This window comes from Antechinus flavipes, chromosome 4 (genome assembly GCF_016432865.1).
Source record: "Antechinus flavipes isolate AdamAnt ecotype Samford, QLD, Australia chromosome 4, AdamAnt_v2, whole genome shotgun sequence".
Classification (NCBI taxonomy): Eukaryota; Metazoa; Chordata; class Mammalia; order Dasyuromorphia; family Dasyuridae; genus Antechinus; species Antechinus flavipes.
In genome coordinates this window covers 84,678,861-84,694,343 of record NC_067401.1, presented here as the reverse complement: position 1 = coordinate 84,694,343, position 15,483 = coordinate 84,678,861, and the positions used below count along the sequence as shown (strand labels likewise).

Here is a 15,483-nt window from a genome sequence, read left to right as displayed (position 1 = left end):
TGATAGATTTTGGATGTAGAATGAGACAAGTAATATTTTTGTGTACAGCCACTGAAGGAATTTGTTTTGCTTCATTATGAATACATGTTACCAAATTTTTTTTTTAAATTTTCAACAAGGTACATTTCTTCTCTCCTTCTGTCTGTCTGCCTTTCTCTCCAAATAGAGGGGTTGCTACAGAAGTGGAATGTTGCATGTATTTTCAAATCAGGTCTGTGTATTACTTAGTTTTACTTTGTTCTTTCTCACCAAGGAGACTAATCTGCTTGTCTGTTATGTTAAAAAAAAAAAAAAAAACTTTATTGATGATTTTTAAATAAAGCTTTTTAAAAAGCAACATCTGTTTAAAAATTAGTGTGCACAAAGCCATGGAGGTTTATAGTCAAGAAGAAAAATCCAAGTGAGACTTTACGTGATGGAAGCTTCCTGCCCAGCAGCCCGCCAAGCGGCCACAAAACCTACACCGGCGCCCGGAAAACCTGGGGGTCTATTTATTTATTTAGGTTATTCGGCCAAAGGTCAAGTGGCCGTTTTTGCAGCCATCGCTTCAGAAAGCCAATTCTGACGTCCGCACTGGGGTTCTATCGCTCTATTCTTCTGAACCTGCGGCGCTCTTTATCTCCGCTCAAAGACCATTATACCACCACCATTAGGAGTCGGCCATCTTACAATAATGGGCTCCCTCCTTCGTCAGGCCTGGTCAGGCCGGACCAGGCTCGCCCGCTTCTTCTTTCCTCTGCCCGGTGTTCAGGACCGGTGGACAAGGGCCCTGATGCATCTGGGCTTACAAAACACCAGCCTTCATTTTGTCCCCCAAGTCTCCTTCGCGGGGCCCCCCGCCTCGAGGGACTCGGACGCTTTCTTTTTTTTGTGGCGGAGAAGCTAGACAGAAGTGAGGAGGGAGGGCGTCTGCACCGTTTGGGATTTAATATTAAGCTGGTGCCCCGGGGGAGCATCAGGAAAGGAGGCGTGAAGGGGACCACACCGAGGTCTTGTCAAGGTGGCCCTAGAACACCCCGGGAAGCAGGTGACGTAACACGGGGAGGCGGTGAACCGCCCCTCTGCTGCTGCGGACATAGAGGACGCGGGTCGAGCCTCAGAGGACAATGCGCCATTATCTCTTCCCTCCCCCGCTCCAACCATCCTAGGTCCTTTCGCCGTTTTTCCCGCCCCGCGCGCGCTCCCTCTAACCACCCCCACATTCCTCCAGCACGCGCATACGCGCGCACGACGGTTAGGGAAGGAAGAGGGAGGGGGTAGGGAACTCGGTGGCAGCCTGTAAGACATCTCCTCCCCTGGCGTCTCTCGGGACTCTAATGGCGCGGTCGCTTCGAGACCTATTTCCCCTCCCTAGGCCCTTCCTTATAACGCGAGAAGGCGGAGTTAGAAAGCGTCCTAGGAAAAGGTGTAACCTATTTTAATGAACAAGGGAGTTGTCGGTCGTCTAGGCGGCCACAAATTCGATCACTTTGAGGAGCTCTGCAGCGGGATAGTGCAGCTTCTAAAATGGCGGATGTGGTGTTGGCAAGGGCGGAGGGAGATAAGGGGGGGGAGAGTCGAGGAGGACCCAAAGAGTGAGCTCACGGGGGAGCGCGAGAGCGTCCGTTCTAGGCGGCACTTCCTGTTTGTCTCGGTGGTAGCCAGTGAAGGGCGTGCGGCACGGGCTCGTCAGCATGGCAACTGAGACTGAGGCCGGGGAACCCGGGAAGGGGAAGGTAATGGGAAGGGCTAACCGAGCGGAAGGGGGAGCCCAAGCGCCGGCCCTGGGCCTCCAGAGCCCACACGAGCAGTCGCTTCGATCTTTTCTAGGCCCGAGGCTCGGAACCTCGCGGCCGAGGTAGGGGGAGGGGCGGCAACCGTGCCGGGAAAATGAAACGCCCGGGATCTGGGGTCGTGCAGGACTGCCGGTGCACGCGGAAGGCTAGGCCGTGGCGCTCCCAAGGTTTTAGCCATTCTCTAGGACCAGCCTTGTCTCCATTTTAAGACACTAATCACAATTGTCCGGTCAGAATTAAGACATATTTAAAGGCAACGCGAAACAAAATGGTGAAAATTGCAGGAAGGGCACACTGCTTCCCCACAGGTCTAAATTGTACGTAGTTTTGTGGGGTTTTACACAAGTTGGGGTGTTAGGAAAGGGGAAATGAGTCGTTACAATTTTACTTTTGTGTCTCCGGCCGCAGCATTGTCTTCACCTAGTAAGTACTGTAGGAATGGGGACTGGACGGTTGATTTCAGTGGGTACAAAGCTGGGGTGGTTTTTCTCTTCCCGGTGATCAAATTCCTTGCAGATCGGCATCTTAACAGTGAGCCAGTTAAAAATAAAAGTACATCTTAGGTGGCCTTATGTCTATCACCGCTGACCTAAGACGCTGAAGTTTTTCCACTTTGAAGGCCGGCCCCCAATACGACAGACAAAACTAGCTAGTACCGGCCGGGATCGGTTCTCTTTGGTCAGTAGGGAATGTTGACGGCCGCATGAAACATCCACTGCCGGGGCACGCATTGACCACTGGCCCCTCTGGAGAGCCGGTAGTGAACCCTGGCAGTCTGATGGGCGCCATTGGCTGTGGAACAGTATTTGAGGCTGTTAATTGTCATTCAGGCTGACTGACAGGAGCTGGAACCAGAGGGTGAAGGGCTTTAAACGCCAAAACTATTTGTATTTTGAAATTTGTTGAATGATTTAGAAATGGATAAGGATGCACATGCATGTGATAAGTCACATGCACCCACAGCAATTATTTGTGGACATTTTATCTTAGAGAAATCCGAGCCATATTGTAGGGATTCTTAAGTCCCACTAAATTGGAAATATTAATCTTTAAGGACAGACTGAGGAAATAGGTTCTGAATATAGTAAGCATGCTTTCCCTTATCAAAAATGAATTTTTAAAAAAAGCACACATACACCTTTAGTTTGTATCAAGCAATACAAATTGCATTAAGACAGTCATGTTGAAGAGTAATCTGCTGTGATCATGACCATCATCCAGTTATCTGTTGACTTTTTTTTAAACAGATTTCCTTGTTTTTGAACAGGAGGAATAATCAGGAATATAGACATTAGAAATATCTTTAGTACATTAAAGAACACAATACCAAAGGATCATGCTTTGTATATTTTAATCTTAATTTGATTAATAGGTTAAACATAAACACTAACATTTTACAATGAAATAACTAATATAGAAATGGTAATTTTATTTTTACTGTTTGATCAAATTTTATTATATGCCCCAAAATTTAAATATAGTTATTTAAAATGTGATATTCTTTACTCTGAAGCTTGTATACTTGGAAAGCTCATTGGAAATCTGGCACTTGAAATTCCAGATCCAGTTTTGTTATAACCTTGACTTAAATCAACACAATCTGTTTCCTCAACTCTAGACAGGAGTTAATAATACTGACATATATCCCAGGGGCTGCTGAATAAATTAAATAAGTGTTAAATATTTGGAAAATGTAAAAAGTGTAATTGTTTTAACACCAAACTAGTTGGTTCATTCAGTGCATACACAGATAAAAGCATGATTTAATAGCAATTTTTTTAGGTGGGTTTTCCTTCAGGGTTTTTTTTTTTTTTTTTCCGGGGGGGGGGGGGGTGGGGGTGGTGGTGACTTGTTTTAAATGTTTTTTTGGTAGTTATGTTACCCTTGGAAGTAAAAGTCTCAATCTCATAGTTATATTGAGGATAATCTGCAAAGAAAAAAAAAAAAAATCCAATAGCCATAGACTAGGCTTGGGCTTGTTTACAATTCCAAGGACTTTTTAATAACCAGTATAGGTTAGCTACACAAAAAAATATGTAATCTAGCAGTTATTTTGTCAAGTTCTAACTGATGAACTTTGCCCTACCTCCAAACTAATTAAATTTCTTATCTGTAATTTGCTCGAATATATAGCCCAGCAATACTTTATGCAAGTATCTGTTTTGTATGTAGTTGTTTTGATAAATCAATCCCTGGCTCTGATCACCACTGTTAAAATCAAGTTTTTGAAATGCAGAGCCAAAAAACTTATGATAGTGCACAAAAAATGTTTAATAGACTGCTATGTCCATACAAACCACCCTTTCCACTAGAACATTATCTTATATATACTTGAATTAGATGTGATTTAATTTGAAGATGTCTTTTAGATCTTAAGACCTTATAGCTTGAATAGTTTCATTTAACCAAAAACAAAAAACCCATGTTTGATGTATAAACGTAGTGATTATATGCCTACTGTTTATTTTCTATTAGTTATGTTTTATTCTATTTGCAATTTGAGAAGAATGCTAATTAGCAACCGATATTTTAGAGTATTTAGTTTTTCCTAGTTCCAAACAAGCTGTTTTCATGCGTCTGGGCTGTATTTCTTCAAATTCCACCCATTTCACAATAAAAAAAAATAGTTCATTCCATCAAGTATTTATTAAACATCTACTGTGTTCCATGTAGTTCTCATACACTTGGATACAGAAGCAATTGTGAAAGGGTTCCTGCCCCGCAAGCAGTTGACATTCTGATATGAAAAGCACGTTTGTGACAATTCTCATGTGAGCTGTTTGGAGAAAGCATCAGGGCAGAAATCAGGAAAGACCAGCAGTAGGTGTACAGGAGCCTCGGGAGTCTTGCAAAAAATCAGGGATTCTCCCAGGCAGAAGAGAAGAGGGATGGATTATTCCAGATTGAGTGGACAGCCAGTAAAAAGGCATTAGGAGTTGGTGGCAAGTGAACCAGTATGGCTGAACCCCTCTTTGCAGTAAATTGTGTGGAGGGACTTAATACCACTAGGCCATTTTTTATTCTGGCAAAACAGTAGTCAAATTTTAACATACATAGATTTTTTGACTTTTTACTATAATTACTATATGCAGTAAATTGCTGCCTAGCATGATTTAGGGTTATTTTTCACTTAAGAATATCAATATAAACCTCATAAAATAGCCACATTTTTTTCTTCATAAGGTTGTAGTTACTAAAGAGACCAGGGAAATATTAAACAGCTAGGCATTATAAATAGAAGTAACTCAAAGCAAGCTATTACTGGGTACCCTGTAACTTTGTTAAAAAATATTTAATACTCTTATGCTGAAGCTAGTACTGCTGAATTAGATTAGTCTGCCTTGCTTTAAATTAAGCACACTGATTTAAATGGACCTACAGTCTCAATAGAAGATCAGATGACTTATGAGTATTGACTTTAAGTCATTTCCAGGTGGCATACAAAAAATAGTGGCCAACTGTTTTCTATCTGCAATGACCAACAAAACCTACAAATTTGAAATATCATTGTGCCAGGCACTGGGCTAAGTGCTAGAGATACAAAGAAGCAAACAGCCCCTGCCCTCAAAGAGCTCACAATCTATTGGGAAAGAGACATGCAAGAAGTCATACAAAATAGAAAATAATTAAAAGTTACTAGAATCAAGATATTGGAAAAGATTTTTGTATTTCAACTTGAAGGAAGCCGGGGAAATGAGTATGCGGAGATGAGGGAGCATTCCAGCCTTGTAAATTAGAGAAAGTTTAGGTGAAGGGGTGAGCCTTAGGAAGCTGGCATTTTTATATAGAGCTTAAAGGTTTGCAACGCAAATCTTTACAATTATTTCACTGTATCCTCCTCACAACCTTGTGAGAGTTTACTGCTATGGAAACTTGGGTTGAATAGGTTAAATTATTCCTCTAGGTCACACAGCCAATAAGTATCTGAGACAAAATCTCCCATTTACAGGTCCAGCACCCTATCTACTGTACCATCTAGCTGATCCTAGAGCTGAAATTTCATTATTCTGTGTACAGAAGTAAAGTTTTAGTTTACTTAATCTAAGACCACTTTTTCTCAGTAAAGTCATAATACTCTTTTTAATTGGGGGGGGGGGGAGGAGGGGAGTTGTGGGCTATTAAAACTTCTCTGAAGGTGAGCACTTCTAATCTGCTGAAAGGAAAAATCTGAAACCAGTGAACATTAAGGAAAATACCTTGTCCTATTAGGATTTTTTGATCACCTCTTCGTATCTTTTACCTATTACATACTCAACCTGAAAGTGATTCTGCTAGGATGTAATAGTGAAAGGCAATTAATTATTCTGCCTGGCATATCAGGTTGGGCTAGATATCAATTAAAGTTTCACTGAGCCAAACTGGGAAATTGCCTATTCCTTGTACACACATTGTGTCTCCTATTGCCATCCCTTTATATAAGCACTGATCCTCGTCTTTCCTCACCTTTTCCCTCTCAATCAAAAAGGTTCAAAAGTTAACCTCTCTACAATACTCTTCTAAAAATTACTATGCATTTATCTAGAATTTCTGTATGTTTCCGTCCATGAGAACAGGAACTACTAATCCATAGCGCATAGTGCTTCTCATGTCTGAATATAGGTATGTTATGTTCATGCTAGGCCCTCAGAGGTTACAAGATAAAATATTTTAAGTATTCGTTACTCAAGAACAATGCCATGATAATTATATCATATACTCTTACTCAGTTCTGCCACTTATTAACCATATAACATTAAGTACATCACTTAGATCTCAAATTTTTGGACCAGATAAAGACCTCAAAAGTCCCTTTTACAAAGGTCTGGAGGAGTGGCTTGACTGAATTGGTAGGATTTATTAAAAGGTAAAAAGACAACATTCCAACTGGAAACAGTAAGTAAAGGCTTGGAGTTGAGAATTATTACCAGGATAGGATTATTCAGATTACATAGGCAGGTTAGAACTGGGACAACGAAAATGTGATGTGACAAATTTTCACCTTTATTAATATTCAGGGCTGCCTTCATCAATTGTAAATACAAAACATCTCAAATATATTAGTCTTGTTTTTTAAGGACCAGATAAGTGCTATAGAAATTTGTTTTGGGGAAGTAGGAGAATGTCACTTTAATGTTCTGAGATTGTGATAAGAGAAGCAAACTTTAAAAAATATAGAGTAGCCAGGAACATTTTTGGGGGGATACCAATTTTCCCAATGAAGGCAAGTCGACTATTGAGGTTTCTTTGTGACTTCAAAGGATAGGTGATACAAAATATGAAGGAGGCAGGGAGGAGCAGAGACAGACAATCCAGTGATGCAGGGAGTGGGCCAGTGGCTGGCTGAGGAGAAAAGATGAGCACCAAGAAAACCACTGCAACTTTTCAGAGAAAGGAATTTTCCAAATTCTAATATGCAGATTATGACTATGGAACTTAACGTTTGTAGTAATTAGTATTCCAATCTCCATTTTCCTAGAATATAGATCTGTATGTGTATAATTTATATAATATGCATATTTGGCAAGTATGTATGTATATAGAGAGAAAATGTAGAATACTGTGATATTAAAGTACCATCCTTAACGTGGATTTTGGGATCTTGGTTAAACATGGATGCCATGTTTATTGGGTATCTCTCGTGTAGGAAGAGCTTGCAAAGTAGAAGAGGGCTAGTGACACTGCTAGCTTAAGCTTCCTGGGAACTGCTATTTAACATATTTGTACATTTCTCAACCATTGAGCAGATATAAAATTATGCAACCATTTATAGATTCTTTTTATTGATGTATCACTGACAAAATTTGTAAGTATTGTGTGTCCTTAACCTCATTTCCCTCATAAGTCCTGTGGTTTATAGTTGCAATTTTGCTTTTTGAAAATGCAGGTATCAAATTATGGCAGAATAGATTCAAACAAGATTTTATACACACAACCACACCCGAGTGAATGATGGAAGGCATTCATATTGATGATCAAAGGACTTCTCATAGAGTTTTATCTGGGCCTTGAAGCTTCAAAGCCAGGAGCTAGAACAAGGAGAGGGGAGGCATGAGGAACAGTGAAAATGCCTGGAGTTGGTTAATATTTGAGGAACCACATTTTTCTGTTTGTTTGTTTGGGTCAGGTCTGTGCTTTAGGAAGATTGGGACCTCAGTGAAGAGATTTGAGACTTTTATGGCAGGGAGACCAACCAGCAGTTGGAAAAGTATAGGTGTGAGGTGTAAGGTACTATAGGCCTGCACCAGCATGGTAGCCAAAAGCACCAGATTTTACAAATTGTAAAATGTCAAACCCTGTCATATAGACATACCAAAAACTTTCTCATCTTCCCGCCCTCCTTCCCCTCTCAAATTCTTTCCAACTTTTCTGTTATTGACAGCAATACCATCTTCAGTCATCCAGAATGTATTTCCAACTACCTATCAAATATGTTCAGTTTGGGACTTGGACAAGTTTGATGCATTCTGGAGAATGGGAGATTAGGACTGCTAAGGTATGAGATAAATGAAAGCATGGGAACTGATGAGATAATGTAGAAAATGAATAGAAAGGGATTGTCAGTATCAAAGGCTGCAAAGGTCAAAAAGGATGATTATTTGGAGAAAAGATTAATATTAGGGAGAGCATTGAAATGGGTTGCAGAAGTACATATATCCTAGACAATATTTGGGAAGTTTAGTTAGAAAATTTTGAGACAAAAACTAGTGGGGATGAATGGATTGATCTTGGTCTAAGAGATACTAGAATGTTTGTAGTCTATATATAGGGAAGCATCCAGTAGACAAGTAAAAAGAGGGCAATGATGGAGGGGGAGATTCTTCTGGAGCAAATGGGATGGTTGCCTTTCATGTGTAACAGGGGCAGAGTACACCTGAGTGCTGTACTAATTCTATTCTAATTCACCTGCCCATTATGCTCAGCTTTCATATCACATTTTAGCCTTAGCCAATTCAACCAACTCAGAAAGTGCTCAACATTTTTGACAAGTGGTTATCAGTCTTTGAAACAAGCAGTTTCCTGTAAGATTTTAAGACTTTTAAAGCTTCACAAACATCTGAGTCTCAGAGCAAACTGTGAGGTAAGTGCTACAGTTATGCCCAATTAAGATGAGGAAACTAAACCTGAGGAAATTAAAACTTGCTGAAGAGATTCTAATTGGTCAGCAGAATTCCTTCTGGTCCAGCTATGAACTTGAGCCACCTATGTTGATAACAGGATAAGGGGAAATGCATAGTAGATACTTGACAGCCTTAAGTATTATTTCAATCAATCAGCAAACATTCATTTAAAACTCCTAGAATATTTCCTTTCCCTTAAACCAGGATAAAGATTCCTGATTCCTTAAGGGAATTTCATATGGCATAATCTCAAAGCCTTTTACCATCTTAGTTGGTGTCCTCAGAATGGTTTCAATGTCCTCCTTAAACTGAATGCAGAATTGTTTTAAGGGTAAAAAGTGATAATGGAAGTTAAGCTTTTGAAGTTAATTTAAGGGGGAAAAATTTCTTTTACTTCTTGACTATCCCATTTTTATACATTATACACACACACACACACACACACACACAGCTCATATAGGTTTTCCTTGGAATCTTCATCTAAATAAAAAAAGTTCTTATATCAGGATATTTTGAAATATACATAGCTGACATATTCAGCTATTTTGCTGTGTGGTAAGTCTTTATGCACAGGAAGAGTAATTAAGCCCACCTACAAACGAAAACACAGCTGTTAGGCCTAATTTTAGGACAACTATCCTTGATAGCATCCCTCAAAAGTTTTTATATTGCTATTAACATGAAAAGGTAATAGTATGTAGCTGACTTGAGGAGAGGGAGGGGTTCTCTACTCTGCTCTTTATTCTTCTCACCTATAATCAAATAAACTTGAAAAGATAATCCATTATTGTATTGTCTCATATCACACTTAATAGATTCTTATAGATATAGCCCTAAAAACTGATAGTAAATATTTGGGACTAGAACTTCCTATAATGGGGGCAAGAGAACTTTTTCATTTATTATTTTTTGTAAATGGCAATATCATCTAAAAGCATTGTCAAGTGTCTTAAGTAGAAGTTTCATGCAGTACTTAATTAGTAGTTTTCTATTTTGATCCAGATAATTTGTATTTTAAAGTTATTTGCATATAAATTATTACTGTTAATTTTACCTCAGTTCTCTAAATACAACTTTCGTGGAGGGTATTTCGAGTAGCTATTTCAAGCAATTTGTTAATATAGCAATTCAAAATATACAAGATAAATTAAGAGTGCTATAACTTTTTTAAATTCATGCCTTTCTTCATAACAATCCTGAGATGGACAGAATCCACCCCTCCACCCCCACCCCAGTTTTCTGAATTGCTATAGGGGATTCTAGAAATCACAGTAACTGTTCTAAAACTTAGTCTTAATAGAGTTGTCTGAGAAAATTCATAGGACAGTGACTTCTCCATATTATGGAGCCAGTATGTGTGAAGAGGCAAGACTTCTTTTAACTTCATGTAGACATATTGCCTTAATTGCCCACATTTTACACAAGGCTTAGGTGAAATGATGTGCCCATAGTAACTGATCCAATGCAGAGATAGAACCCAGGCCATTTAAATCCCAGGGCCCCAGTCACTGCACCAAAACATAATATATAATATAATAATACATTTTATCCAGCTCGACATAACTTCTTGTGTGAGTTAGGGCATAGCTCTGGGCTTCATATAGAGCTGAACCCTCATTACAGATTTAAATTAAGACATTAAGTATTTAATAAAATTAAGACACTAACAAACCTCTATTTCTGTGAAGTAAGACGTTTAGACTGGATACTGCCAAAAATCCCTTCTCTGAAATCCCATGATTCTTAAAGAGCACTTCATATGTATGTAGCTTGTGTCCTGTGTGTTTCCCAGCTAAAGATCAGGAACAAGAGGGACATAATAAAACTCATAAAACAATATAGTTAAAATAAAATATATATACTTTTTTCTAAAGTCTTGGTAACCTTGACTTTTTATTTTCCTTTATTCATTAGTGACTCACTCCTCACACAAGTTCTGGCATATTATTGTGGCACTCTGCCACTCACTAGTAAGAGCCCCAACTAGTGTGATACAAACCCTAGATTTTGGAGTCAGAACCTGGATTTTGAATGCTTTTGAGACTTTTTCCATCTGCACAATTAAATATTTCACTAGGTGACTTCTAAGATCCCTTCCAGCTTTAAATTTATGATCCTTTGATCTTTTCATATAGTGCTTCACTTGCATAATCTCATTTGATTTAAATGTCCACATTTTGGGACTTGGACTTTGGATTCCTCAAAAAAAAAAAAAAACTTTTAAGAAATAATCAGCAGTGGCTCTGGGTAAGTCACAACCCCAATTGCCTTACCAACAAAATAAACAGCATTTGTAGTTTTAAGAACATTAATGACCTAGGTCAATTTTTGGGGGTAATCTTCATGTCATTGGGCTGGTTAAGATTCTTAAGTTTGGCTATTCATAAAGGTATCTCAGAGTTAGGATAATCAAACATGCCTGTTTACATAGTTTTGACTACTCACCTGAGACTCAGTAAGTGCAGTCAGCTTTATACTTCTGCTTAGCAAAGCTGGTCACCCTAGTTGCTATATAACTGGTTAACTACAGGTTAAGTTATTTTTAACTTAGGTTAAAAATATTGTGATTTTTCGGAAAGGTGGACATAATCAGCTGCACAAAAACAAGAATAAAACAAACTGGACTATTCAAAAAAAAAAAAAAACTGTCCTTTCAATTTACTTAAATGTTATCCACATTCTAGATCTGCAGAGGTTTCCCAAACTATTCTGGTCCAATAGTGATAATTCAAGTTATTGTTTCTCTTGCAGTTAATCATGTACTGGTTTGTGATTTCTTGTATTTTATTTTTATATGCTTGTAATGTGTACTGCTATTTATTCTATACTGTCAGCAAAACAAAATTTTAAACTCACTGATGAGCATCCTAGAAGTCTGTCTCTTACATATATTAGGTACAAGTCACTTTCTCCGATCTAAGAATCCTCTCTTAAAAATCAGTTTAATAAGGTAAAAACAACTCGTGAGCATTTCAAAAACATGGAGGAACTGCAACCTGTATTGGTAAAGAAAACTAAAGAAAATTATGTCGGAAAAAAAAAATCACGACCTTTGAAAATTGATGTTTTTACTACTCTAACCTATTTTCATACAGAGTTAAGTACTTTTAAAAATCCCCTAATTAACCATTGTTTTGGTAAATCACTAACAAATTTATCTGAACAAGGCTTTCTGATCAAATTTTTCTCAGTGTCACACATTGTGTGCCATAGATTTATGGCTCCAATGATTATGAATAGAAAACCTTGTAGGCTTTTGTTAGCAACCCTTGAAAAACAAATCAAATATATATAGTGGTGGGTGAATTTTTAAAAGGAACAACTTCCTAACCCCCAATTTAAATTCAAAATGTGGAGGAAAGATGTGGTTTTGAATGCCATCTCTATCAAATAAATCTAAAATATGAAATGCTTTCTTTTTCTCTCCCCCTTTAAATCCTAGTCTTTTAAGCTTCTAGGAATTTTGGATGTTCAGAATGTACCCTGTGCAAGACACTCTATACTCTATGGCTCATTAGGATCTGTCATAGCTGCCTTGGGACATTTTCTATTTACTAGTGAGTATTTGCAGTTAAGATTTTATATATCCATATGAAAATTGTTCTAGTTGCAATAGTTTCAAATGACTGAAACTAACATGATTGATGTTTATTTAATAGGTAGAGTTAGAAGATCTTGTGACGTTGCAGTAGGAGTATTTATTTTGGGAACTTTAGGATGCTGGTATGTATGCTTATTTTCTGAACAAATCTATATGCTTTAGGTATTCATTTTTTACATGAAATCTAAGCTACTCTGTCATCCATCTTTAAGAAAATTCAAAAAGTTTAATAATCTGTTCTAGTTATTTTTTTTTAATGTAAATTCTTTTTCCTTATAAGAAAAAATGCAAACTAGCTTATTTTGGTTATTTACATACTTTAATAGACAATTTGAATTTTAAATAAATTGATGGGAAATTTCAATACAAGATTAACAAAATAAGGAACTGAGTGACTAATTTTATAAAATTGGAATTCTTGACATAGAATATGTGATCTGTATGTATCAATATCAGGCACCTCTTGGCAAAATCAAATATAAGAGCCCAGCTGTACTAAACTTTTAAATACCTGTTACAAGAAGAGTTTCAGCAGAATAGTTGGTATAAGAGAATATGGGCTGTGCTATGGGAATCCTCAAACACAGAAACAATTATTCTGTTTAACTAAAATGACAGGGGGCAGGAGAATGGGTAGCAGGATCCACAAAAAGCTTCAGAAGAAAATTAAGCCTATTTTCCCCTTGAAAAAAATATTATACTGCACATGTGGCCTACAGCAAATTGCCTTCTCAATGAAAGGAGGAGGGGAAGGAAAGAAAAGAGGAAACAAACATTAAAAATTGTTTTTACATGTAATTGGGGGAAAAATTAATTGTTAAGTATTTTTAATACATTTGCTATCAGAATTATTTCAATTAGGATTGTAAATCATTTTTTCAAATCATAGTACTGAGTCCAAGCACAAATTGAAAAAGAAATGGTAACTGTTATAAATTACCATTATTTCAGTAAGAATTTTTTATTACTTTTTCTTAAAGGTTTCCTTGTAGATATAATTATGCAAAGCAAAGAATCCAGCAAAGAGTTGTTCAAGAAGGAATAAAGAACAAGATTCTGTTTGAAAGTACCCACCTTGATCCTGAAAGAAAACAAATCAGCACCAAAAGCGACAATTCTTAATCTAGGCCACAAGGTTAAGGAACAGTTTAAAGCTTTCCTTGAAATTGCTTTGAGAATTTAAAGCTTTGACAGGGAAGCTTTAAAAAAATTAGAAAATTTTAAATATCTGCAGTGTGATAAAAGTGATTATTATTTCATTCTCTGTTAAATGTCAATCCTGATTGTGCAACACGGTAAAGAATTTATTAGTGTTGTAATGATGAAATAAATGATAAAATTTAAGTGTTTGGCATACTTGGAAATAAAAGCATGAAATTTTCATCCTTTTAAAAAAATTATGATTCTAAGTTAATGACTTTTCTAGGTTTCTGAATGTAGCTTCTAATAAAAGTCACATTCACTTTTATCTTTTGGAATACCTTAAGTTAATAATAATAGTGTTTCTGGAATTCAAAACTTTACTTCTCATTTTGATTATTCTAAAACAAAAAAAAAAAATCATTCTTTTTATCTTCCCAGTTCATCATCATAAGTAGATTTCATCTTAAGTATGATAATATATATTATTGACCAGAAAAAGATTTTGAGTTTAATGTCAAAATCCATCTTAAGTTGACAAAACTTGACTGCAAAGTTGTTAGATTTTAGAAAAATGGGGGGAGGGAATGTTTAAAGTTACTTACCCTTAGATTTTCACTTAGTCCTCATTTCTTTATCTCATTCAGTAAATGGTCCACCTCTAGCATTCACTAAATGAAGACACAAAGATGCATTTTTAATATAAATGTGAAAGATCATTTCAGGGGGAAAAAAATGACATTTTGCACCTTATTAACTTTTGTCATTCAACCAAAATGGTTTGAAAATATTAAGATGGTCTATCAAATTATTTCTCATATAATCAGCTATGACAATGTTCTTACAGAGATTTAACCTCTACCTAAATTCTACATTCATATCAGCAAATTTTTATTTTCTGGGGTATTGGGATATTGTCTACATCATTTATGTGTATGTGCTTATGCATATATAAAATATCTATCATGGATATATAAAATAAAGGACAAATGTATTTACATATACTGGATATAGAGTATTCCCATATTTTTTTTATTTTTTTATTGCGATCACAAGCAAGACCTCTCATCAAGAAAAAAAATCCTAGTTGGAACAGAATATTTTGCAAGGGTCAATGTTGAAAAATTACCCATGCATATATCTAGTTAAAAAAAAATCCTTATGCCTTCCCCTCGATCTTAATAATTGGGAGACTAGAAAAAACTTTAGGCATCATAGGAGTCCCAAACATGCTCATTTTGAAGATGAGGTATATTGTGATTTGCCTAAAGTAAGAAAAGAGTAAAAGGGGCAGAACTGGGACCAGATCTAGGCCAGGTTCATCCAAGTCCCCCCTCCCAATGCTCTTCTCATCCCACTTTCTTGAAGCTAGTTTTATTTTTAATGAAGCAAACCCCAATTTCCCTCTCCTTTTCTTTTTCCAAAGATTTCTGAGATTAGGCCATATTGGTTAAAATAAACGTAAATAGTATTTCCTGGCAGAGATAAGCCATCAATTGGTAGCAGTAAAAAACTGTAAAGTTTAAAAAAAAAAAAAAACAGTAGTTGATATCAATTTTTTTCCCTTGAGGTTGTAGAGGAATTTCCAAAACTGTTTGGTAGCCAAAGAAATTAAGGTAAGAAAGGGAAGAAATGAGTAACACATTTGTCTTAAAAAGTATACAACATCAAGGAAGGAGAAAATGGGATAGCACTTGAGGGGTAGAATAAAAATTTTAATAAATGCTTGAACAAATGGTTTTTTTTTTTCCCCTCTAAACAAATGTTTCATATCTTTCAAGTTTTCTGAAAGATTATTTCTATTGATGTTTCTGCTTGGCAACCAGATTAGGGAAAGGGTGAAAACAGCAAGTGTTCTAAAGAATACATT

At 36.8% G+C, this 15,483-nt stretch overlaps 1 protein-coding gene and 1 long non-coding RNA gene across 3 annotated transcripts; one reads left to right on the top strand and one right to left on the bottom strand.

Moving 5' to 3' along the window:
- Window positions 1-1,427: 1,427 nt before the first annotated feature.
- On the top strand, window positions 1,428-14,622 carry LOC127559567 (cytochrome c oxidase assembly protein COX20, mitochondrial). Of its 2 annotated transcripts, none has more exons than XM_051993457.1 (4): window positions 1,428-1,715; window positions 12,315-12,429; window positions 12,532-12,595; window positions 13,454-14,622. In XM_051993457.1, the coding sequence occupies exons 1-4, from the start codon at window positions 1,674-1,676 to the stop codon at window positions 13,593-13,595; spliced, it is 363 nt and encodes a 120-aa protein (XP_051849417.1). In that variant the 5' UTR covers window positions 1,428-1,673; the 3' UTR covers window positions 13,596-14,622. The 2 variants fall into 2 exon arrangements, with proteins under 2 accessions (XP_051849417.1, XP_051849416.1); XM_051993456.1 differs by lacking the exon at window positions 1,428-1,715 and adding an exon at window positions 7,774-8,247.
- Window positions 3,603-12,319, bottom strand: LOC127559571 (uncharacterized). The gene is made up of 2 exons (XR_007953166.1): window positions 10,545-12,319; window positions 3,603-7,780 (listed from the first exon to the last, which is right to left on the bottom strand). It is a non-coding gene; the product is annotated as an uncharacterized LOC127559571 (long non-coding RNA).
- Window positions 14,623-15,483: the final 861 nt, after the last annotated feature.

What these genes read in the sequence shown, in the direction of transcription:
- LOC127559567 (XM_051993456.1), top strand. Translation starts at nt 8,158, where the DNA reads ATGTATTTCCAACTACCTATCAAATATGTTCAGTTTGGGACTTGGACA. An exon ending in GGGAGATTAGGACTGCTAAG is followed by an intron (nt 8,248 to 12,314) that starts GTATGAGATAAA and finishes TTTAAATCCTAG; the next exon opens with TCTTTTAAGCTTCTAGGAAT. An exon ending in GGGACATTTTCTATTTACTA is followed by an intron (nt 12,430 to 12,531) that starts GTGAGTATTTGC and finishes TTTATTTAATAG; the next exon opens with GTAGAGTTAGAAGATCTTGT.